Source organism: Anabas testudineus, chromosome 3 (genome assembly GCF_900324465.2).
Source record: "Anabas testudineus chromosome 3, fAnaTes1.2, whole genome shotgun sequence".
Classification (NCBI taxonomy): domain Eukaryota; kingdom Metazoa; phylum Chordata; class Actinopteri; order Anabantiformes; family Anabantidae; genus Anabas; species Anabas testudineus.
In genome coordinates this window covers 21,147,247-21,170,620 of record NC_046612.1, presented here as the reverse complement: position 1 = coordinate 21,170,620, position 23,374 = coordinate 21,147,247, and the positions used below count along the sequence as shown (strand labels likewise).

The 23,374-nt window shown below is 44.5% G+C and overlaps 1 protein-coding gene across 2 annotated transcripts; it reads right to left on the bottom strand.

Moving 5' to 3' along the window:
• Positions 1-597: 597 nt before the first annotated feature.
• Positions 598-23,369, bottom strand: wtip (WT1 interacting protein). 2 transcript variants are annotated; one of them, XM_026377993.1, is made up of 8 exons: positions 20,981-23,369; positions 14,731-14,832; positions 6,782-6,849; positions 5,480-5,542; positions 5,142-5,272; positions 4,794-4,845; positions 4,254-4,322; positions 598-2,966 (listed from the first exon to the last, which is right to left on the bottom strand). In XM_026377993.1, the coding sequence occupies exons 1-8, from the start codon at positions 22,479-22,481 to the stop codon at positions 2,814-2,816; spliced, it is 2,139 nt and encodes a 712-aa protein (XP_026233778.1). In that variant the 5' UTR covers positions 22,482-23,369; the 3' UTR covers positions 598-2,813. The 2 variants fall into 2 exon arrangements, with proteins under 2 accessions (XP_026233778.1, XP_026233779.1); XM_026377994.1 differs by lacking the exons at positions 14,731-14,832; positions 20,981-23,369 and adding an exon at positions 12,652-12,944.
• Positions 23,370-23,374: the final 5 nt, after the last annotated feature.

The window sequence follows — 23,374 nt, the reverse complement described above, 5'->3', positions numbered from 1 at the left end:
TACAGTATACAGTCCTTTTCTGCTTTCACAAATATACAACCGGGAGGAAAACAAACACTAATCATTATTACATTCGAAAGAATCTCATTACATAAGGTTACATTAAAAAGCACTTCCTGTCTGTGGTGACCCCTGCCTTCAGTCTCTGCTTCTGACACATTCAGTAGTACTTATTCCGACCTGTGTGTGTTACAGCTTACAGTAAGAATAAGAGCTGGGCCAGCGTTTGCAGATCATACTTGGCAACTGTTTGTCTGTCTGGGCTAAATATCACATTGGTGGAGTCTGCTACAGTCAGATGTTTATATATCGTATATATCAGCTACTGGCACATTGGCTCGAACATGTGCTAACCTCGTCAATATGGAACCAGATAGAAGTAAAAAACAATCACCAAGAATTAGACACAAACATCTGGAAGAAAGCAGTTAGGGCTATAACAGTGAAAGCAGGGGTCATTGTGTTGGATGCTGCGCTGCTCTGCAAACACAGTGAGGTGCATGTGCCATGGCCCTGCCACTAGTACACACACACACACACACACACACACACACACACACACACACACACGCACACACACGCACTCGCACGCACACACACACACACACGCACACACACGCACGCACACACACTCGCACGCACGCACGCACGCACACAGAGAAGACATTTACACAGTTTTCTCATATTTGAAATAAGCACACATAGTTGGGGTTTGTCTGCAAAAATGTGCAGCCTCTCAGATTTTTCAGTTTTCCTCCGATTGTAAAGGGGATGATTTAATGATTTATTGGGTGCCAGTTTTATCATTTTTTGAGTTTGAAGTGTTTTTGTTTCATGTAGTTTTTGTTTTGCATATATGCACATACGCACCATCCTCACACACAGTCAGCATGTAAATAAAAAGGGGAACTCCCTAAAAACACAGGCAGGACCAGCAGCTCCGCGTTTTTAGGGCCATCCTGTCAAAACAACAGCAGACTTCACGGCAGACCAGAGCGAGACACATAAACATACCTGTACTGTCTTAAGGCATGCGGACAAGTGGAGGTTCCTCATAGTAATGCACTGTGTTCACATGACAAAAACCAGTGTCTGGAAAACATACCAGGAAACAAGTGTCCTGAACATACCTGGAGCGAAAGGTATGTGAAAATGCAATTTGTTTTATTCCTCTTTGAGTACCAGATGGGCAGGGCGCCACATTTAAAGTGGCCTTCCCTGAAAATTACTATGAAATGTATGAGACTTTTCACATGCACATCTCTTTAGAAGGAACATAGCAGTTTTGCATGCGTTAACCTACAGTTCATTACAGACTGTCAGTCATAGCGCTCTTAGACGTATAAATATATAAAGAATAGTAACACATTATTTATGAAATCAATCTTAGTAGAAAGTATAATATAATAATTATAACGACTGATTTGATTTCATGTCAGCTCCAACTACCTTAATGAATCAAAACATTTTAACATACTTTTCTCTTCCTTAGAATTTCAAATTTAGTTCCTTTACAATAAGTACAATGTTTAAGACTAAAATGAAAGTAGAAATGTTTGACAGATTGGCAGTGAGTCTCTGTTACACTACGTAAAAACAAACACGTGTTGCCAAATGACCAATTTGTCAGTCACTTGGTACTCAAAGTGGAATAAAAGGTAATAATAGGTATTTGAGCTGCTCCCACTAAGCCAGTGGATCTCTGACCCACTGACAGACATGAAGAGGCTCTGTGTCCTAATGGAGAAATGATTCAACAGACCCAAAATCTTCAAAGGCTTCAGACTGCATGACAGCGCGTTTCACCTCTGAATTCAAAACAATTGCAGCAAAAAAAAAGAAAAAGAAAAAAAGAAACGAGATTCTACATCTAGGATCTTATGTGGAAAACATCTGCAAAATATATATTCATATATATAAAAGAAAATCTATGTGCCTCTACAATTTTCTTTTTCTGTCATAATGCAATCATTAATTAAGACACTGCTTGTGAATCTCTCGAGGTCTCGTCTCTAAGACTTCTAAGTGGAATGTCAGTCGGTCTTCTGGGCTTGTGGTGCTACTGTGCATCTGTTATGTCGGGGCGGTGCAGGGTGAGGAGCCATGATTCAACTGTTTTTCCTCGTAGCCCTGTGTTATGATGCTGGGGGTCCTTTGCATAGCCTTTAGCAGGGCTCCATTTCAGTGTTAGAAGCTGCACGGAGAGAGCCCACTCTGAAGGCACAGCATGCCCACCCTGGGGCCTGTCCAGTCCAGCCAGCACTGGGATGTAGAGCTGCATTCCCTGGCCGTCCTGACGCCGAGACCAACAGCTTTCTCAGACATGACAGCGCTGGTATATTGACGGCGGTAAAACCACTTCAGTCACAGCACAGGAATGAAAAAACATGGAAACGAAGAGAGGGGTGCAACGAGAGACGAGTCTGCGATCTCACCTACATTCCCAAAACCCTCTCTTTGATAAATGTGCAGGGGTCAGGAGGTGTGACGTCACCAGGGGCCACTGGGTGAGCCGGTCTGTGGGCTTTCAGGGTTAGGCACCAGAGAGGAAGTGGGCAGGCAAGGGGCCGCTGGTCTGGAAGAGCAGGGGGACCCTTTTTTCCCAGGCCCACCACAAACATGGCATATGGTGGGAGCTGTACTGTGTGTGTTAGTCCACGGCCTGTTTGTCCAGGGGACAGGGCAGAGGCTCAGCTGGCCACACAGAGCTTCCCTGGAACTGCTGGAGGGGGTTCCAGCCTTTTTTAGCCCACTGCTGGTGTCTCATCACGTGGGAGGCAGGGCTTTGTTGTTGCCCACCCTATTCCCCCCCTTCACAGCTCAGTGACATGGAGGGGGTAGCTAGGTGGCGGGTGGGCAGGGACCTGTGACTGCAGTCGGTGGATGTGGCAGCCGTGGCAGAGCAGGTGGCCCTCCAGTGGATAACAGCGGTGGCCCTCTTCGTCATTGAGCTGAAGACCACAGTCCTAAAACAGTATCATAAAGACAGAATGATGAATATGTTGCAAACACAACTGGAAACCAAATCCAGATGTGTGCTCTTTAATTTAAAGAGTTTAGTTTAGTGGCCCTCAAGACGGATCCTGGTCTTGCATGTTTCCTGGTGTATTTCTTTTTAAGGTGAGTGCTGTGGAAACACTGCAAGTTTCTCGTGTTTATGAATGAACACAGTGAACCTTGATCCTGTGGAGGAATTCTGTGCATGCCTGACAGGGATGACACCCCCGGGGTGGACCCTGAACCTGCTGAAGGGATTACATAAACTCACTGGCCATGAACCACTCTGCTGCATTTGTGACTAAGAACTGCATAAACATGTGTTACATATATAAATTATAAATTAATTTTCACAAGGCGCTTATCCTCATTCTCGCTGTATCTTCTGCTCAGCACTGAATAATGATTGAAAGTATTTCAAATAGAAACCCACTGTGGAGCCACCTCCTGTGTTAAAGCTAATGAATTTCCCATCTCCTGGATGATTCAACTCCTGACTTCATCCTTCCTCTTTCCTTCAGAGCACAGCTGAATGATTACCCACTGCTTGCATAATAATCTGATCCATTTCTATGAAGAGTAACGTCAGCCATTCACACAAAATGACATGTCTTGCTCTGCTCACCAAAACAGCAGAAATCTACTGTTTCTAAATTAAGTATATACTATTTTTTTAAATGCTGATTTACTACAGGGTGTCACGAATCGCTGATTTGCTTCACTAAACCGCTCTGTTACGTTTGAAGCGCAAACCCTCTAATGGAGATGAGTATCAAGATGACTGGGATTTCACAAGCCTGGTTTAGGCAACAAGCATCTTGAGCTTCAAGTTCAGAGCTCGGTGCAGGAATGTGCTTTGCCAGTGAGTCACAAAGTTGAGCTGTAACCTCGAGCTGATATTCGTCTGAGGCTTTTTTTTTTTTTCATTCATTCCATTAGAGTGATGAGTCACACTCGCTCGAACAAAACAGTCTAGTCTCATCACACAATTTAAAGCCCTTACCGGGGTTCACTGAGTGCACGATGCTGAGTGGATGTGCACGCATGTGTGCAGGTATTTCTGGTTCAACAGAGTGAAATGTGTGTGCAAACATTTTGCTGTGTGCGTGTTGTCTTGTTCATTTCACAACAGCCTGAGAAGTTGAATCATATGCAGTGATGCTGAATTGACTCGAGTCAAATCACATGCTTGACAGACTGCTCTTACTCATAGTGTGTGTGTGTGTGTGAAGACAAAGTGACTGTGAGTGTCTCACCTCACAGTGATAACACTCCACATGGTAGTCCTTGTCCATGGAAACTACCCGGATGGTTTCCTCTGAGCCCTGGAGAGACAAACACAGTCAGGCCGTCACGTTACACCAGTCTCGCATCTTATTAAAATGATGTTTCAGTGTCATCTCAGGTTTGAACCCTGAGGCTGCTACATGTCATCAAGAAACACACAACTTCCTCCCCTCAGGACAGAGGTGCTCCAGCAGGATAGGAGCAGGATTGTACATAGCTGAGTTAGCATTTGTGATATTTGCTTGTTCATTTTTATTTCAGTTTTTGCATTTTGTGGATTTTATGTTATAACCCTAGTGCGGCTGAGTTTATTATGACACAGCGTGACTAATAAGATCGCTATTATTACTTTGTTTGCTGAATGGCATATTAATAGAATCCAAGATGACTTTTCTAACTTTTGGATAACAAATTGTTAACTTAAGTTAATTAAATGTGCTGTTTAATGTTTACCAAGGCATGTGCTCTGGTCTCTGGTTTGCTGGAATGTGAATTTAGATGGTTCTTACCTGCGCTGGGAGGATGGGTTGGTTGCAGGAGGCACACTTGGGAGCAAAAACCCTAGTATGGAAGAATTACATTTAGCCATTTGGCAGAGTTACAAGTGAGGTACAAAGTACAAGGCAAAGGCAGGGCAAACGTAACCCCTATGGGACCCCTACTGGTGGGCCGGAGCTGGGATTTGAACCTCAGGCTCCTGCATGGGGGGTGGCGATCTTACCACTAGACCACCAAGCTGCTGTCATCAATTCACACCCAAATAAATATCAACATAACACTAGTAGAATGAGCGTCATGTACTTTGCTAGTGGTGCTGTTTCCAAATTCTAGATTTTCTCAAGAGACATTCTCCTTACGTGTGGTAGTCTTTGACACAGTAAATGTTGTTCTCGACGTCCACAGTGAAAGGTACACCATCTAGGCCCTCTTTACACACCACACAGCGGAAACAGCCAGGATGGTAGGACTTGCCTAGTGCCTGGAGGATCTTGACACACGGAATCACAAACACACACAAACACACACAGACACACACAGACACACACAGACACACACGAGATAAGACAGTAAGACTGAAGCAGAGCTAATGCAGTATTATCAGTGTTCAACTTAGAAAGGTCCTTAGAAAGGACAAAAATCACACCACCACATATTATTCCTTCTTCTTAAGCACTGTTTGATAAAGGGCTCTCACCATCTCCATGATGAGGTGACCACACACGAAACACTTCTCAGCTGTCTGCTGGAAACCAGAGTACTGTGGGTGAGACGAGACAGAGCAGTTAGTGAAGTTTGGAGCATTTTGTGCTGGCCATACAAACAGCAGAGCATGCATGAACACGCTTCAGTCTGAAAATCATCTATAGAGGGTGCTGCTGCTCTCTCAGCTGACACGTTGATCAGGCAGCTGCCTCAAACTTAATGCTGGTTTAATCTTTGTTTTTCTGAAGAAGGGTTGTAATGTTTTGTCTGCACCACCCTCCATCACTTTCATACATCCACATCCATTTGGGAATGGGCGTTGTTTGTCTTCTGTGTGTTACACAAAACACATCTATAGCTCCTTTAAACCCACAGTGCAGGCAGATAAAGACGGAGACCATCTGCAGCCCACATCCACCTCGGGGTTGTGACCTGATGACATCGGGGGGCTGCTAGTGGAGATGTGGCTACCAGGTGGAGGTGGGAGGTTATAGGCAGCCTGCCCCCTGACATATTCACTCCAGATCTACCATCTGCCAGCACCGCCCCCCTGCCCCTAAAACACCCCTGGGGTGATAGGCCAGACCGGTCAAGTCTCAGCCATAAGAGATTAGTCTCATCCCATCATCTGACTTCCAGCATCAGTTTTACACAGACACAGATTGGAAATAGCAAAACAGGAATTTAAGTATTTCCTAACAGACCAGCAGGTTAAACTAAAAGAGGAAGCCACTAATAAACAGGAAACATTGTCAGCAGATGAGGCCTTGTGTTTAAAGGTCATTCAGAATATAAAGCTGATATCGACAATTATGTTACAGGAACCTCCTGGAGGCCTTCCTCCATGTCAGTGTCACATTTTATTTGGGCCCTGGTAGCAGCATCACATACGGCCGCAATATACAACACAGAAAGTTTTTACTTTCTACAGTTAGCATCTTGTAAGAGCAGGCCATGTGTCTGCCCTGCTACCCTGAAGCAGATGGAGCAGGAGCCTGAGAGCTACAGCTGTCCTACACACACCTCCTCCCACTCTTAATTGTAAGTGCTGGGGAGGAGCTTGTGGGGTAATTGAGCTTCTTGAGGAAACTGGGGGAAAATTAGAGCGAATTGGACGGGTGGTGTTAAAGCCCTAATTGTAGCTGCAATGTTGGTTACCTCTGGGGGGTTGGAGAATGTAGTGGCAGAGCCTACTCCCTCACTCTCTGCTCCAACCACTCCTCCTTAGCCCCACCATGAGGCATAAGCATGAGGCTATCAGCTGATCTACTCATCAACCACACAGGTGACTTACCAGGAAATCCTCTTCACAATAGACTTTGCCGTTGACATTGTAGAAAGCTTTCCCTCTGAGCCGCCTCCCTGAAAAAAGAAACACAACAAATTCAATCGACATATTCAAGAGTTTGGACAATGTGCTGCAGCAGAAACACTGTGTGACCAAAAGCGTGTGGGCACCTCTTTTATGTACATTTCATCTGAGGCCGTTTTTCACAGTTTCACCGTCGGTTCCAAAAAAATATAACTGTAAGACTACAGCAAACAACATGTTACACAACTGCGTGCCTCTAACTTTGCGTCAACAGTCTGGGGAGTGCAAGTACATCAATATGACAATGTTACGAAGTGCAAATCCAGGTTTATAAATAAATAACCAGCTTGCACGTACATTTCACAAGTAATATGGTTATTGATATGAAACCAGGCATGTCAGTAAAAATTCAAATTCCTTCCCTGTTTTCTGTATGTGCTCATCAAAGATAAAGAGTGCCTCGACAGCCCACTGAATGACAATTTGATACACAAAAAAACTTTCGGGACATCAAAATACATAGACAATTAAATATCCTACTGTAGCAGCAAGTCAGTGTAGAGCAGATGGCCGGCTCCACAGCATCTGTCGTTTAATTACGTCAACTATTGATCCCAACAGGATTCCATTCAAAACCCATATACAATCAATACGCCAGGCTGTTCCCAACTTCCTCTCACAATCTTCCCTTGTCTGCCATTGTGCACAGCTCACAGACAAGCCAACAATAGCAGACTTGAGGGTGGGTGTCTTCAACTTTGTCACATCTATGGACACAGGGCATGTTGAAATGATCATTAAAATCCTGTGGTGATTTATCAGAAGATCTGATTCCTGCTGTTGGTAGTGGCTTTCCTCAGAAGCATCGCTTTGGTAATCTCTTGTCGTTATTTTTGACATTTTAAAAGACCAAATATAATTAGAAGAGCCAACAGCTGCAGCCCTACAGCACACAGCCACGTCCACAGAAACATGCCCACACCACAGTGGGCCCAGGTTAAGCACATTGGGCATCCAGCACCAAGTGTGAAGGCCGAATTCCTCTGGATGAGCCTTCATTCATCAGAATCCAAGTTTGAATCCAGTCTAAAAAGGAGATTCTGCTGCGGGCTGGCTTTTGCAGCCCCCTGCCATGCATCCCTCACAGCTCGCCCATTCAAATTCATTTAACAGCACTGGTGTCTCTCTGGCAGCACCATGACTTCACCCAAGCCTGGCAGACGAAGCACACGGATCTCATAAATCTGCTGGATTAGTCAGATGTAATTGTCGTCCTGAGCCACCATTGGTTTTATGGGTGTTCCTGCTTGGGAAGGACGTGCCCACCCTCCTCTCTTTTTAACATTGAAATTTATGCAATCGCTATATTTCACGTACAAACAGTGTCACAAAGCTGCAAGATGGCAATACATTAAGACCCATATAAATGACTGGAGAGGCCAAGGAATGCTGTCTACACAATGGGTGAGACTTTAAAGACTTTGAGACTGAGCAGCAATTAGCATTTTGGTAGTGTGGCGCAAAGAAACGCGCAGGATTGAGGAAGAATTCCATCTGAAGCGACTGAGACACACTGTCTTGAAAAGCAGGACGTTGGAGAGCCTAAACTTGCAGCAACATATAGTGAATACTGCAGCAGCAGGGGCTGTGAGGTGTTGCTATGTGCTCGTCTGTGGCCTCTGCTCTGGAGTTTGGGGTCTGGAAGGTGAACACAAAGGCCCCAGCGTTGATGACTGTGTGGAGCGCTGCTAGGGGAGCGGGCCGACTGAGCAAACGGGGACATTCTTTCTGTCTGAGGTCACTAGCTGGTCCCATTCAACCCCCCGCACCTCTCCAACACCCGCTCTCTGCCCGCTTCCCTCACCGAGAAAAGGAGGGGGAGGGCTCCGAGCTTGCCTCTCTCTTCTCTGGCCCTTTGTCACCAGGCAGCGCTGCAGAGAGGTTGAACCTCCTCACAGTAATGCAAGTGATCGAACAAGTCATAATTTGTAATCTATCTGCAGGTTTTACAAAGACGGGTTTGAAGATTTAAAGCCTCTTTAATATAAATGTAACTGGAATTAAAACAAATTAAATCAACAATCCACATCAGGAACTTACCTGAATGTGGTAAAATAACTGAGAACTAATTTCTTTCAATATGAATCTACAATGTGTCAAACATAACAGGATAAAGATGATGATGGTGTCCTGTTGCTCTGGCTTTAAGGTTTTAACCCCTGAGCCCCTTAATGCTGGTTGCTTGTAATTTAAGAGTTAGAGCTCATTATGCTAATATAATCTTTTATTTATTTTATTTTTTTTAAATCATGGTGTTACCATGGAAATGAACATTGGTCTGGTTGAATCACCATGACAAAGATATTATTTAGCTAAATTTTTTCCTGAATAAATGGATTATCAGCATTGTCTGGTAGCCTGCAAAGGCAGTACGGAGGAAGATGTTGAAACACAGAGCTTAATTTTAATTAAGGTAATTGCTGTGGGTTTTTTCCAGATGCTGTTAATGTCGGCCTGAACCTGGCCTGTCTCCGGCCTTGGAGCACGTGCAACTTGTGGAGTTTTCATGACTTCAACTATTAAATTATAAGAAGCTCATCAAAACGCATAAAACAGAGCAGTGGGTTCTTTAGTGTTATCAAAGACCTTTCAGGTCTCAAGGATTTTTCATTCATCTCATTTATGGCTCAATCAAAGACTGCAGATGGAACTAAATGGCCAAACAAGCAGCAGTTGGAGCTTGTTGCAGATGGAAAAACTAAAAGCAATCCACATATCAGACTGAGCATCCAATCACAGCCAGGACCTGTTTGCATTCAAAGTGAAAGAGCTCAAGTTTCATCCCTCTTGAGCCATTTCCACTCGACTGCAGACAAAAGACTGTTAAGAGTTGAAGTGGTTTTACATGTTTCTCCACGATTCTGACATCCACACTATGAGACAAAAGAAACGGGACAGATTGTTATTTGTATTTTATCACTCCTGTTACCTCCGAGTTTTGTTACTGACAATGAACCAGTGTAAATAGTGGTAATGCTCATGCTTTTGTTGGTGGGAAGCATCACTCGCTTTCTGTTCTACTGTCTCTGGCAGAGAAACCAAATCTCTGGCCTGGCTAGAAGGACAGATAAAGGCGGTGATGTCCTCACAAAGGAAATTCACCGAGTTTTTTTAAACCATGGAAAGACAAGTGTGTGCATGGCAGGCACAAAATGCTGAGTACTTAGATAACATTTTATCTACATGGTGCAGTTTGTCAGTAAATGAGCTACATATGACTGTGTTTCAGTTAAACCTACGGTGTATAGGCAAGATTTTCACCTGCCAGAAGGATTTAGGACACATCACACACATCTTCAATAATAGTTACATGTTTGAAATGCTCGTTCTGAGTGAATGTGAATGGCAAACAGATCATCAAAGGGGGATTTAAAAAAAGTCCACACTTTTAAAACCACATATCTGTTGTATTGGATTTAAAGTACAGCTGCAGAGGACATGCTGCTGAAGATGTGGTAAGAACAGCAGAGGCTGACATGAGAAGAAGACAGATGAGAGAGTGTGTGTCTGTGAAGAGAAAAAAAATGCTTTCTGTCTGTAGCTCCCACTGGAAATATAATAATAATATCCTCTAGTCTGCAATACACTGTTATTTTCTCATTTCACAGTCTGGGTTCATTTGTATTTAAAATGCAAAATGAGCTACTAGATTTCTACTAATGTATTTTTATGTGGTTCAATATTAGGTAAGATTTGAGTCACCATTAAATGGTTTTTATTGTGTTCTCGAGGCATAATATTCAGCTATACACTTGATAAGTAAAAATACACTATGCAAAACGTCACCAGTCAACTTTTCTATGCCAACAAATGAAGACCTGAGGTACTGTGGTTGACTTTGGCATGCATGTCATTGGTAACAGACATCAGGTTTGGCCTCCTGTTGTAAGCATTTGTTATGATTTGATACTACCGACTATGGAAATAATCTTTTTCCATTAATTTGTAATGAAACAATGTCTAGCTGCAGCTCAAATTGAGGACAACATGATGAAACGGATCCTAATTGTAACATGTCCCACAGCATCCAGTCAGTCTGAACTCAACTATACGGCTACAAGCCCAAACAAACCAGAAAGCCTATGGAGGCAAACATAGGATAGTGCTGCAGGTTTGTCACCCACTGGCTCACTGAGCAGCTGCTAATGAGAAAGCCTGTTAGTGTCTAACAAGGTACTGACTTAAAACTTATAACAATATGTTTAATATTGAGACTAGCATATCTTAAATCAAAATACACTGTATTAGACTTACATAGAATCTTAAAGATTAGCATAATGTTATTTATGTGACAGCTTCCACAGTCAATTTTTGCCTTATTCTTATTATATTCCAATCAATCCTAATAACACTGTAATAGGTAGGAGTGTGACTACAGGAACAAAACATGAAGAACTGAACGTTCCCTGTTTTCCAGCTTTCTGATTTGTGCTGCCTGGCAGGTGCAACTGGTGGTGGTGAGTGATTTGAGAAATTCAAGCCCCTGAGCTCACTTCTTCAGTCAGGGTTGTAACTGTAACACACAGAAATGAGTCATCAGTCGTGCCGTTGACAGTCTGCACTCATCCAGCCTGGAGAGGAACATATTTTTGTTTTTTTTCTTTTTTAATCTGGGGATGACACGCTTATGTTCAATCCTGCCTCACATCACATAAGAACATTAACTCTTGTTAGAATGTGTTTACATGGGAATATCTACTCAGTGGCTTGGTGGGGAAAGTGCAGCTCTTTCTGCTTCCAGTTCAGCTGCAAAGCGACACAAACATCTTGCTCAGAGGCCCTTTAGCACTGGCTGTGAGAGTAGGAAGCACTGCACTGCACTTAACTTTAAGGTTGGAGTACAATCCAGGAGCTACTTCAGGCGCTTCTTAAAGGACAAAATCTACGGCCATTTGTGCGCATGCATGTCTGCACATGTATGCACTTCCCGGTGCATGTGCCATTAAATGAGAGCTCACGCCAGGCCTGCCCCCTCTGATAAGGAGGTCTGGTACACTGTGTGACTGTCTGATTGCGGTCCTCCAGGGAAGGCCGGCTGAAGTGGAGGGGGGTAGTTTGCATTCTTGGCCATTTCATGAAAAATGGGTGCAACCATGGGAGTAAGCCAAGAGGAGGGCTCAATTATGCATGGTTAAACAAAGCCCAAGGCTACCAGCGAGCTATGTCTCAGCAAACTCGGACCTCCAGACTCTAGGAAGACCAGGCTCAGAAGCACAGAGGGAAGAAAAAAGAAACAAACAGGGACATAAAAACATAACTCTTGATCAATCATTGGATAATGTTATGACAAGTGCAGGCACTTTGAAAGTGAACTTCTCAGAAGCCTTCAAAACACTGCTTAATAGCAAACATTCCTATTCACGCAAGGTCAAATGATTCATTATAGCATTTACATTACTAATAAACCATCTTGAGAGGTGAGATGGCCTGTGAAGTTATCAACAAAGACCCACACTGAGTACAGAAGACGACTTGTTAACTAGCCATGGACATGATTTCTCCAATAAACGCCAACAATAATGCTCTCCGGAGCTATGTCTGTGGCTTCTGTCTAACAGCAATAAAGTTACACAGCTATTTTATTGTGTAATTACCCCTTCAGCACAAATAATCCAGTCATTCTTTAAGACTACGTTTAGTGTTCAGAGGAAATAATCTGGTTATCCCTCAAGTAAGCTTGTTTGTAAGACCAAATGTCACGAATATCTAGTTTTCAAAGCAGTGAGTGGAACTAACTAATGACTCTTAAATCAACCCTAAAACTTAATCACAGCTATTAAAACAGCACTTACAGCCTTAACCAGGGCAAAGGCTTCTCTTCCACAGCAAACCCCACAACTTCAGCAACTGGACACTCAGCATCTGGCCCCTCTTTCTTCAGACACACAATAAATCGGAAAGTATGTGGCTTTGGTTACACGTAAATTATAGGCAGTGCTTCCAGGGCCGGAGGGGGTGGAGTGGAGGATCAGTATCCATGTATACTACACATATGAATGGAGGAAACCTGGCTAAAAAGCTCTCTCCCAACATCTTCCTCTTGTTTCCCCGGGAAACAGGAGAGGGGGGCTGGAGTCGGGTGACAGGGACGTCCAAAACACACACACACACACACACACACACACACACACACACACACACACACACACACACACACACACACACACACACACACACACACACACACACACACTGTATACTATATTTTGAGATCAAGAACATATTTAATTACAGTCTTAAGGACTAACTAATGCTAGCATTTTATTTCTTTATGGCATTATTAGCTTGTTCCTGTTGCACAGATAATTGAGCTGCATTCTTCGTCTAGTGAACAGGCTTCAGCCGGACGAATTAAGCAGCAGATGTTTTGATCCTGGCTTAAACACCACCTCTGACAGAAGGCGGGTGATACTAATGATGATATTTCAGCAGAGAAAGCGGCGGCTGAAGCTTAGAGCAAGAACATATGAAGGAACACTGCGATCCGCAGACAGTGAAGGTGGGGACCACACTGAGCCAGCTTACATATTTTTGTCATTGCCTTCCACGACTGATGCTGACCGTAAGTCATAAAATATAATAAAACATGTACATATATATGGCGTCATGGACTTTAAATGTACCATTTTGTAGGTATTTATATGGTGAGCATGCAGAAATAACTCATGACATTAAAATAGTTTCTCACTCTTTGTGCAAAATGTTCACTGCTTGGAACAATTACTACGTTAATCAAAGGTTCACAAACAAATCAGAGGGCACAGCGGGGGAGTCATTAGGCAAAGGTACTGAATAAAATGAACCAGGTGCATGCAAGTGTTTGAGTTAGTTATGATTTGGCTGGCTTATGAACACAGTCAGATGGTGCAGCTGCAACACTGGATGTGACACACAGCCCATTCTGTCAATTACGGTCCTTTACACCCATTGCTGTGATTTATGTCACAATCTGATTCTGAGAGTCATGGCTTAGTCCAATCTGAACACAGTGTGCCCACTATACAATATAATTCCTTGCAATATCCACTGGGAATAAACAAAGGAATATGTCCACTTAAAAATCATGAAAGAAACATGCTCCTTACAACTTCAGAACTTGCCTGAGATTCATCACACTCTCCAGCATCAAAGTAATTTCAAGTAATCCAGCGATAGTCGTTTGTACATCCATGGATACGCTGAAAACAGTTACCACAAAGGTTTACTTGAGATAGATTAAATGGTGCAAAAAAGCAAACCAACATAGCCTTGAAAAAGCTGCAGACCACAGCTTACTTCATTGAATCAATAGCAACATTATACTTCTTCTGTACATCCCCCAAAGCATCATGGCAACTATGGTTCCAAAACCTTTAGCAGTAGCATTTATTTTATCTGAGGCAGAAGAAGTAAGACAAAACAATACTGTGACTGATGGACTGATGCTCGGTATGACTCATCGGAATACATATTTTGTGTCTGGGTGAGGTGCAACCACAGTGGAAAAATGCGGTTGTCGTGATTTTGTCTGAAGGCAGTCCCACAGCCTAACGTCGTGATGTCAAGCTGAATGGATGAAATGACAATTTGGTTTGACTGACTGATCTAATATAGCAGGCATATTACTGTAACTGTGTCTTGAAACATAGACAGCAGACTGTAGAGCAAGCTGTAATTATAGAAAAACATATAGTGGAAGTGAAACACAATACTTCTGACATTTCAAATCTGCCACCTGCAGCGTCACTACAGAAATGTCAAAATAGTTAATTATACAGGATAATAATCTCTGTACAAATGCTACACAGGTTTCTGCTGTTGTTGTGCCAGATGAATCCAGGTGGAGCCACATTTGCAGACCAGATGGTGAACCAGTTTTTATCATTACTTACCACAGGAGCAGCAGGTGAAGCAGTTTGTGTGATACAGGTTCCCCATGGCTTGGCACGCTTGGCTGGCTCCATATACACCTTTCCCACATTTGACACAAATACCTGTTTGAGAGACAAGGTCAATTAGTTGATGGTATGTTTGCTGAGCTAAATTCTTTCTGTGCAACAGATCATTCGAAGTCTTTCTCATTCATTCCTTTAATTATGCAACAGTCAATTTAGATGTGAAAACGATTAACCTGCTACAAATATCAGCAGCAGAAGTTTTTCCAGAGGCCTTATTTTATTTTTTGTGCCTGCAGCAGTTTTTATAGCATTAAAACACAGTGCTTCCACATTGATTAACATATGTCAAAGCCTGCCCCAAACATTAAATAGAAAGTAAATTATTACAGATGCACAGTTGTTGCTTTGAGTGACTGTGTAGCTGCAATCAAATGTTCAGCCTTTGAATATGAATTCAAATACTAATAAAATAATACTTTATACGGATTTCTTTTCCAGTTGCATGAGTCTTACCTCGTTTCCATGCGTTACATCATACTGTTTGAAGAGTGCTTTAAGAAAGCTGAGTGATTATATTAGAATAAACTAATAAGAGTGGGTGTGAGGAGACTGTCAGGAAGAGCAGGTCAGAAATATGGGTAGTGGTCCCAAAAAGGCTTTTACTCATTACAGGGAAACCCCGATAGACAATAAGTTCAAACTCCATAAGTGCCACTCGTGTTTTCAGCCACTTTAGTCTTTTCTCTAAAGCGTATCATCACCAACATTAAACAGTTCTATTTAACTGCTTGGGAGTGGTTTGAAGACATTTGAAAGTGTTGGCAATATAAGCGGAAACCCCACCACTGTAATCAGATCTTGATTCAAATGTTGCTCAACTGTGATTGTTGCACAGAATTAAGTGGCATCACATTATCCCGACCAAGCCCTGTCCACTTCAAACCAGCGAGAAGAAGACAGAGGAGATGAAAAGTATCCACAAATGAACGGACAAGTTAAACCATCTCTAGTGTGACTGTCAGCCCCAAAACACTGTGTGGAGCATGAGTGACACACTGAATAATGTCGGGGGGAAAGGCTCATCTATCTACAGCTATACTATACATATCTATAGTAGTACTCTAACTAACGACACCAAGTACTGTAACCTTAGTGAATGGGGGGGGAAACTGTGCTTTTAAAGTATTTGGTCGCAGCAGAAACAGCAGCCTAACGATCTCCAAACTGTCACACACATAAGACGACCTCTACTGGGGTCACATTCCTCAGGGAGTGCAGGGTCAAAGCCTGGGTGGGGTGAGTCCAGGGTCACAGTGCCTACAGGACACAAAGTCTCACAAAATCCCGACATGGGAGCTGGAAGACAAAACCCCCTCCTCCCACAGCCATATTATGACATTTGTCTTTGAAACACACACACACACACACACATTTTCTGGGAGAGATACGGAGTAGGGATTCGATTTTGGTGATGCAACAGTGAAATTCCTTGGCTACGTGAGTCAATAATTTCCCTTTTAAAACAGCTCAGGTCCTGTGTGTGACATTGTGAAAACAGATTAAGGACAAGGGTACAGGAAACAAACCTCCAAAGAATACATGTCTTCCCTTTACACCAGAAGTGTTTGTACAATTTAATTCATCTGAATCAAAGACAAATATTGCCACTTCCTTGTGTAACCTGAACTCGTGACTGCACTCGTGCACTTAAGGAAGATAACAGAACAAAACGATAAGAGTGATTGGGCAAAGTTTAAATGGTATTAAATTGTTAAACAATTTGGCTCAAATAAGTCCATGATGGGAAAGTGAAAAATGCCTGAATGTGTTTGAACATTTATGAGACTAAATGTAACTCGTCAGGCAGAGCTCTGCACACTAGTATGTGTGGCAAACACTTGGCACTGCTCATTTTCTGCCCACTACCCTTAGAGGGCAGCATGGTGGCAGCAGCATCTGACGTCTGACTGTTAACCTTTCAGTACGACCGTGATCCAAGCATGCTGACAGCTGCCTAAAGCTGTCAATAACCCATTAATCATTTACTCAATGAGATGACAACATTTACTCCCAGAAGACTATACATTCTCAAATTTAGACATTATTTATGTGCTGCTTTCTTTAATGTTTTTTTTTTTTTTTACTGTGCCTCTACATGTACTTTTCTCCCATCTAACTTCAGCAGCTCAAACAGTAACTTATAATTGTTTATAAAATAACCAGGGTTATGTATAGTCGAGTCAGGATAACCAGGCAGAACTGGCTTTATGATACAAGCACCTGATGCATCTTCCTCCAACTTAACAGTGTTTGTTCCCTTTCTGTTACAGGACAGCGTACTTCCTTTTCCGCTTATTTGTAATGGTACAACAATAGACAGTGTGCAAAAGCTTCTTCTGATGGAGCCGTACACCTATCAGCATTACATGGAAGTGATGTGTCCTGAAAATGCAAACTTAGCATTTCATTACAGAGCGTGATGGAAATGTTTGTCACTTCTGCATTATGTTCTTTATGTTTTGACTTCTCTATAATTACAGCGTTTCTGTCACCACACTGAGCCCATTATGTAGCCTTGACACAAATATTTCATATGGGCCAGCCGGGTACACCTGACTCACTACACAATGGTCTAGATGGCAACAAATACAGTCACTCATTCCATGCGTTACACAGCTGACAGCTAGTGGAGTCGAATAATGGCAAAAATATCATAATAGTGCATATTGTTCAGTCAAACATCCCAGACATTTTAATGGGAATACAAGATATGAGAGAGAGGCAGATTCAGCAGATCTGTGTATTTTTACCCCCAAAATCCTCATGTCCCCATGTGTCTATTTTTATGCACAATTATCCAGCTTCACAATAACAAATGTGGCTGCATTTGGCCCCTCTCTATCCCTTCATAAGTCTCATTTTTAGTTCTTCAACACAGAATTTATCCATAGCTATATCTATAGAACTTACCCAACAGCTAAACTGAAGAAGCATAAATTATTTATTCATGCAACTACAATGATCTCTCTTTGTTACCATCTTCCCCTGTATTCAACATAGCAACTTACTTTAACCTTTGCCATGGGAAAAATGTCCGACATAAAAACATCTCAATTACTCGTTATAACTTGCACAGAGGTCTTGGTGAGTCAGGAAATGTTCATTACTTTACAAGACAGTAGGGAAATCTCTGGTTGTGCTTCAGAAACAGGATGATGAATCTCTCATGTGCCCATTTCACACCAGGTCAATGTGGCACGGTCAGGATGTTGTGCTTTCACTGAGGTTAAAAATAAAAAAGCCATTGCTTGACACACACATACATTCATGAACATATGGATAATAAACACAGCTCTTGAGATTGAGCCATGAGCCAGAGTCAGGTTCAAAGCCCTGACTCAACAGCACCTGAACTCCCTCATCCTGGTCAACTCCATCTCGCTCACTGCGCTCCGCAAGAGAACAATGTCTTATGGTCCCCTCACCTCACCACAAAAGATCCCAAGCAAAACGTTTTACTTTCTCTGCACTTAAAAAAACAAAAAACAATCTTGCACTTATTTCCCATGAAACTGAACCAGCTCTTCCTAGAGCACTTAACCTTAAAGTTTTTCTCCTAGGCTTAGATATTTGCTTGCTTTGTACCTCACTTGTATGTCGCTTTGGATAAAAGCTTCTGCCAAACAACTAAACGTAAATGGAAAACGTTTGTTTTTCAGCAGCAGTATAGCTCAGTGCAGGCTCGTGAATGAGCTGGTGAGAATGTTTTTTATAATTAGGCAGATTATTAAGCGTCAAATGAAGCAAAAGAAAATCTTTCTGATGTAATAGTGACATAATGTGATCAGAATAATGAATTAGCCTAACACTCATTCATTTGAGAGTGTTTTAAAACACACTTGACTTCATATCTATACCTTCACTGAAAACAACACAGAACGTGCTGTGGGTTGCAAAGAGGTTCGCACAGCCCGATTCATGAAACTTTAACAACCACCCTGCACGACTTTGACTTCAGACCAATCTCTGAAGATATAAGCAGGTTACACAAGAGTCATCGATCAAACCAAATGGAAGGAACATTTTATAGAGCGACGACTGGCAGATTGTTTGTTCGTCAATCAAATGTTGCCAAACACTTTACAAGCTCTGCACGTCGCCCAGGGCTGATTCAGTTACTGCACTGAGAGGGTTCACGTATCCTTTTGGGACAAAATAATAAATAGTAGAGTCACTGTCCAGCATCAAAGTCAGGAAGTACTTTGTTAAATGAGAGAGAGAGAGTTCACACATCAGAGCATGGTCTAGACTTAAAACTTAAAGTGAGACCTCATCATCTAGGGCCTCTGCTCTCGTGTCACATACTATTTAATTTGTGCATGTAGAGTGTGTCAGAAGGAGCCTGTGGTACAGACCATAGCCACAATTCAGCATGTGTGTGTTTGTTAGGTATGTGCATGACTACTGCCATTATATTTCTGGGCAGGTGATCAGACTTGACCCCCACCAACTATGTCTGGCCCGGCAGCCAGGATCGTGTGCCAAGTGTCTGGTGTTACCCGACTCCCCACTGGCTGGTTAATGAAGGGCTTTGCGGGAGAGTCAGGGCGGGGTAGTGGTGGAGGGGGGGGGGGGGGGGGGGGGGGAGAAGAGGAGGAAGGGGGCGGGGTGGGCCTCACTCTGCTCCTTCAATTGCAGGCCTGTATCGGGCCAGCTGTTGATTCACAGCTCCTCCGCCACCACAACAAACAGAGGCCACACAAGGGCCAGCCGGCGGAGCAGAGCAGAGCAGAGCAGAGCAGAGCAGAGCAGAGCAGAGAAGAGCAGAGAAGAGCAGAGCAGAGAAGAGCAGAGCAGAGCAGAGCAGAGCAGAGCAGAGCAGAGCAGAGCAGAGCAGAGCAGAGCGCTGGAAATGGGCAGGCCCCTCTTATAAAAAAAAAAAAGGCCCAGCGATCAATTTCTCCACTGTCGCTAAGGAAACAGAGCCGTCTCTATTGGGCGTCAGTGCGAGGAGGTCTCAATCGCCATCTCTTTCCACCCTCTTGCTTCTTTCTGCATTATCTGTGCTGTTCTCCGCCCACTGTCACCTCCTGTCTTCCATCCTCCTTCTCTCACCTGCTCCTCTGGAACAAATCAACAGCTGTCTCAGCCTCACTCTGAGCAAGTGCACCGGCTATAAAAATAAAACAAGCCTCAGTTCTCTGGCTGCTGCAATTTGTCTGGCTGCTAATTCAAAGGTGGACAGCAACTTCCTCAGCAGGCTTTCTGTAGCTGTCTCACTGCTGCTGAAGTAAAATACATTTGGCCTCAAATTCCCCGATCAGAAAAAAAAGTACTACAGTGTCTTTGAAAAGAAAAGAAAAAAAAAAAACTTTAAAAAGCTTCCAACTACTGCAAAGTACCGTAACTCTCAAAACGCACTTGACCACAGTCTGTACTCTATCCTTCATGGGCTAACTGCATTTTCAACAAATCCAGACCACGCTGCTCTGAATGACCAAAGGGTGTCTGCTGTGGCATAACAGAAGGCTCCATTCAGCGAAGTGCAGCACTGTGCAAACGTTAGCTCTGCCAAGACAGAAATGAGTATTGTCCCGCAAAGCCACTCTTATCTGCCTCAGTAGGCCCTGTTAGCGGTAATGTAGCATTCACAGGTCGCAAACAAACCTTCAAGAGATGAGAAACCTATAAATAGATCCTTCCTGCACAGAATAAACACCAGCACTCTTTTCAATATCCCTGCAGAGAGGGATAGGCATGAGGTGTCACACAAATGTTACTGCGAGGTGGTTTTCCATTTCTTTCCACAGATGATTTTTGTGTTCAGTGGAATTAAATAAAGGAACATATAGTTAAACTTTCAGTGCGGTTTGTGTTACAGAGACACAGCAGGGATCTCCCAAATACCTGTGAGGGCACAAGTGTGCAAGGACACCGTAGGATCACTGACACCTTGAGGTGGAACTGATGCCAAATGAATTAAAAGTTCTTGTTGTTGTTTTTAAACTGTCTATTACTGTGACACCAATGAGTTATTTTACATTAAGCAGTGGAATAAAATAAAGAGAAACGTGTCTGGTTCTCTAGTGTGGAGGCTTATGTTGCCTCCAAGTGAGCGAGGTGAAGATCACACTGCCTTTGACTTCCTGAAGGTGAAACTGATTCTGCATCACACACTTCAGTCAGGTTGAGCAGCAAGTTTGAAAAACATTTACAAACTAAGCTACCATAGACTGTTACCTACCAAAGTATTCCTTTTTCATGTGCATCTCTAACTCCTTCTCCAGCTCCAGTGTGAGCGCCTCCAGCCGTCTCTCGGCCTGGCTCGGCCCACTCTCCCGGCTGGGGGTCACCTGGTAAGGCAGCTTAAACCTCTGACCCGAGGGAGCGCTTTTTGAAGATATCCCGTAACTAAAAGACGACGGCGACCCTACGGTCATCTCTGCACTGCCTCCCGTTTGAGCCGACTGCTGCTGAGGCTCTGGCACCGCCGACAGCCCCTGGAGATGGATGCGACTTTGGATCCCAGTGGAGTCTCCAAGTTCCTGGAGCAGCGGATCCTCGTGCAAACTGCTCCCCAGCATCGACGACCTGGGTGAAGGGAGCTGCAGATCCGGGTAGGTGCTCATAGACCCCCTGGAGCTGCGAGAACTTCTGGAGCTGTGACTGGAGATGCTGGACCGGGGACTGACCACACAGTTTGCGGTGGTCCCCGGTCTCGCGCTCCCGTCCTGGCTGCAGATGCTCGAGCGAGGACTCGCCAGCGGCGCCGCATGGAGGATGGCTCCCTCCAGGTCGTGGTTAGCAACAGGCCCGTACCGTGAGTCGGAATAGCTGGATCTGGGGCTGGTGGTGAAGGAGTACTGGCTTGCCGTGCTCGACCTGGGGCTAGTGTGCCGCTGGTCGTAGCCCATGCTGATCCCGCTGGTGCGGTTGCTGCTGGGCTTGCTGCAGCAGTCACAGCTGTTGAGACTGGTCCGGGGACTGGAGTGTTTGCTGGTGTCACTGGCGGTGCTTGCATAGCTGGACCTGGGACTCACCACGCTGTTGCCTTCGCAGTGAACCAAGCTAGACCTGGGGCTCGTGTACCTGTCCTGACCCGGCACCACTAAACTTGTCCGCGGGCTGCTGATGCTCGACCTCGGGCTGACATGCTTGCTCTGCTCCTGGGAGGACAGAGGAGATGCCAGGCTGGACCGGGGACTGGTGGCGTTATACCTCCCGTCGTGGATGCTGGTGATGCAGACGCTGTTGCACCTGTTGCCGGGCAGAGCCACCGGTTTGTTGAGAGGCACGCCGTCGAAGGCGGAACCGGTGCTGTATCTGTGGCCCTGCACCTCCAGGGAGTATCTCCGGTGCCGCTCCGAGGCGCCCGTGTAGCACGGCAAAGCCACTTCGGATTTGGTGCAGCAGCCCTCCTCGGTGTAACCCGGGTCTCTTTGAGGGGCGCAAAAGTCCACGGGAACGGTCCGGCTGCAGCTGACGGGGCGCACCGGAGCCGCGTTGTACACTTTATTCCCAGACGTGAAATTCTCCACGGTGTGATGCTGCTGGTGCAGCACGGAGGTGCCATTCATCGGCTTACTTTTATGCTCAGCTACTGCCGGAGCCGAAAAGTCTAAATCGGGGTTAATCACCAAGTCTCTCCTCGCGTTGTACATCCCGTCTTTATACGCATCGTACAGGGAAAGGTCCTCCATCAGTTTCGTGGCCCGGAGTCCTAAATCCTCCTGGTAGTGCTCCATGTCGAGCTCCCGAGGCGAGGAACAAGTTGCGAGTGCGCTCCGCCGCGGAGCACTAATTGCATTTCACATGGAAATCAAAACAAAACGCCGCGGTACCGCCGTCGCTCACTTACACAAAACCGCCAGCGTAGCCGCAAAGCTCCACCGTGTGCCGCATCGTCTTCTCCTGCTCGAGCCCCCCGCGCGGAAAAAGCCCAACTCTTTCTCGGCGTCTGCGCCGACAGGGAGACGTTCATCAACTTCAGTTTTTGTTAAGTTGAAAGGTCTTTACAGTCAATGGCGCGCTGCGCGGAGGAATTTCCCCTTTGTTGGTTTTCACCCTAGATTCCCCTCACGGGGGCCGTGCCGCGAATTAAAGTAGGCACGATAATCCGGCACGACGCGAGCGTCGGTTCTGTGCGAGTGTGAGCGCAGCAGGAGCACGACAATGCCACCAGAATCCCGTTTTACACGGGGGACTCGTTTGCGTAAAAGGAATGCGGGGATGGAGACGGGATGCGCTGCGCCTCTGTGGAATGTGGTTAATGCTGCAGAGAAACAATGATTGTGACCAACTCAGCGAGGGGCAGCTGCCCTGAAGAGACCAGAGTCTGCAGAGAAGAGGACGTCTGTGAGCCCGGCCTCACTGAAAACAGCCCACAAAGCACGCCTCACCTGGTGCCATTGCATTTCCACCAGGAATAAGATGCAGCGAATTTGGGAAATGTGAAGGGATAAAAGAAAGAAAGAAGCTATTTCTAACTCTTTGTTTGCTCAAACTCTGAGTGTGACGGTGCACAGAGATTCCTCAGCTGTGTGTGATCCGCATTTAGGATGTTATCATGATATCTGACCATCAATCCACATCGGAATATTTAAAGTATTAAAGAAACGATTAAAGTCTTGTGTTAGGC

What these genes read in the sequence shown, in the direction of transcription:
- wtip (XM_026377993.1), bottom strand. Translation starts at nt 22,481, where the DNA reads ATGGAGCACTACCAGGAGGATTTAGGACTCCGGGCCACGAAACTGATG. An exon ending in GTCACCTCATCATGGAGATG is followed by an intron (nt 5,273 to 5,479) that starts GTGAGAGCCCTT and finishes CCGTGTGTCAAG; the next exon opens with ATCCTCCAGGCACTAGGCAA. An exon ending in TGTGTCAAAGACTACCACAC is followed by an intron (nt 4,846 to 5,141) that starts GTAAGGAGAATG and finishes CTTCCATACTAG; the next exon opens with GGTTTTTGCTCCCAAGTGTG.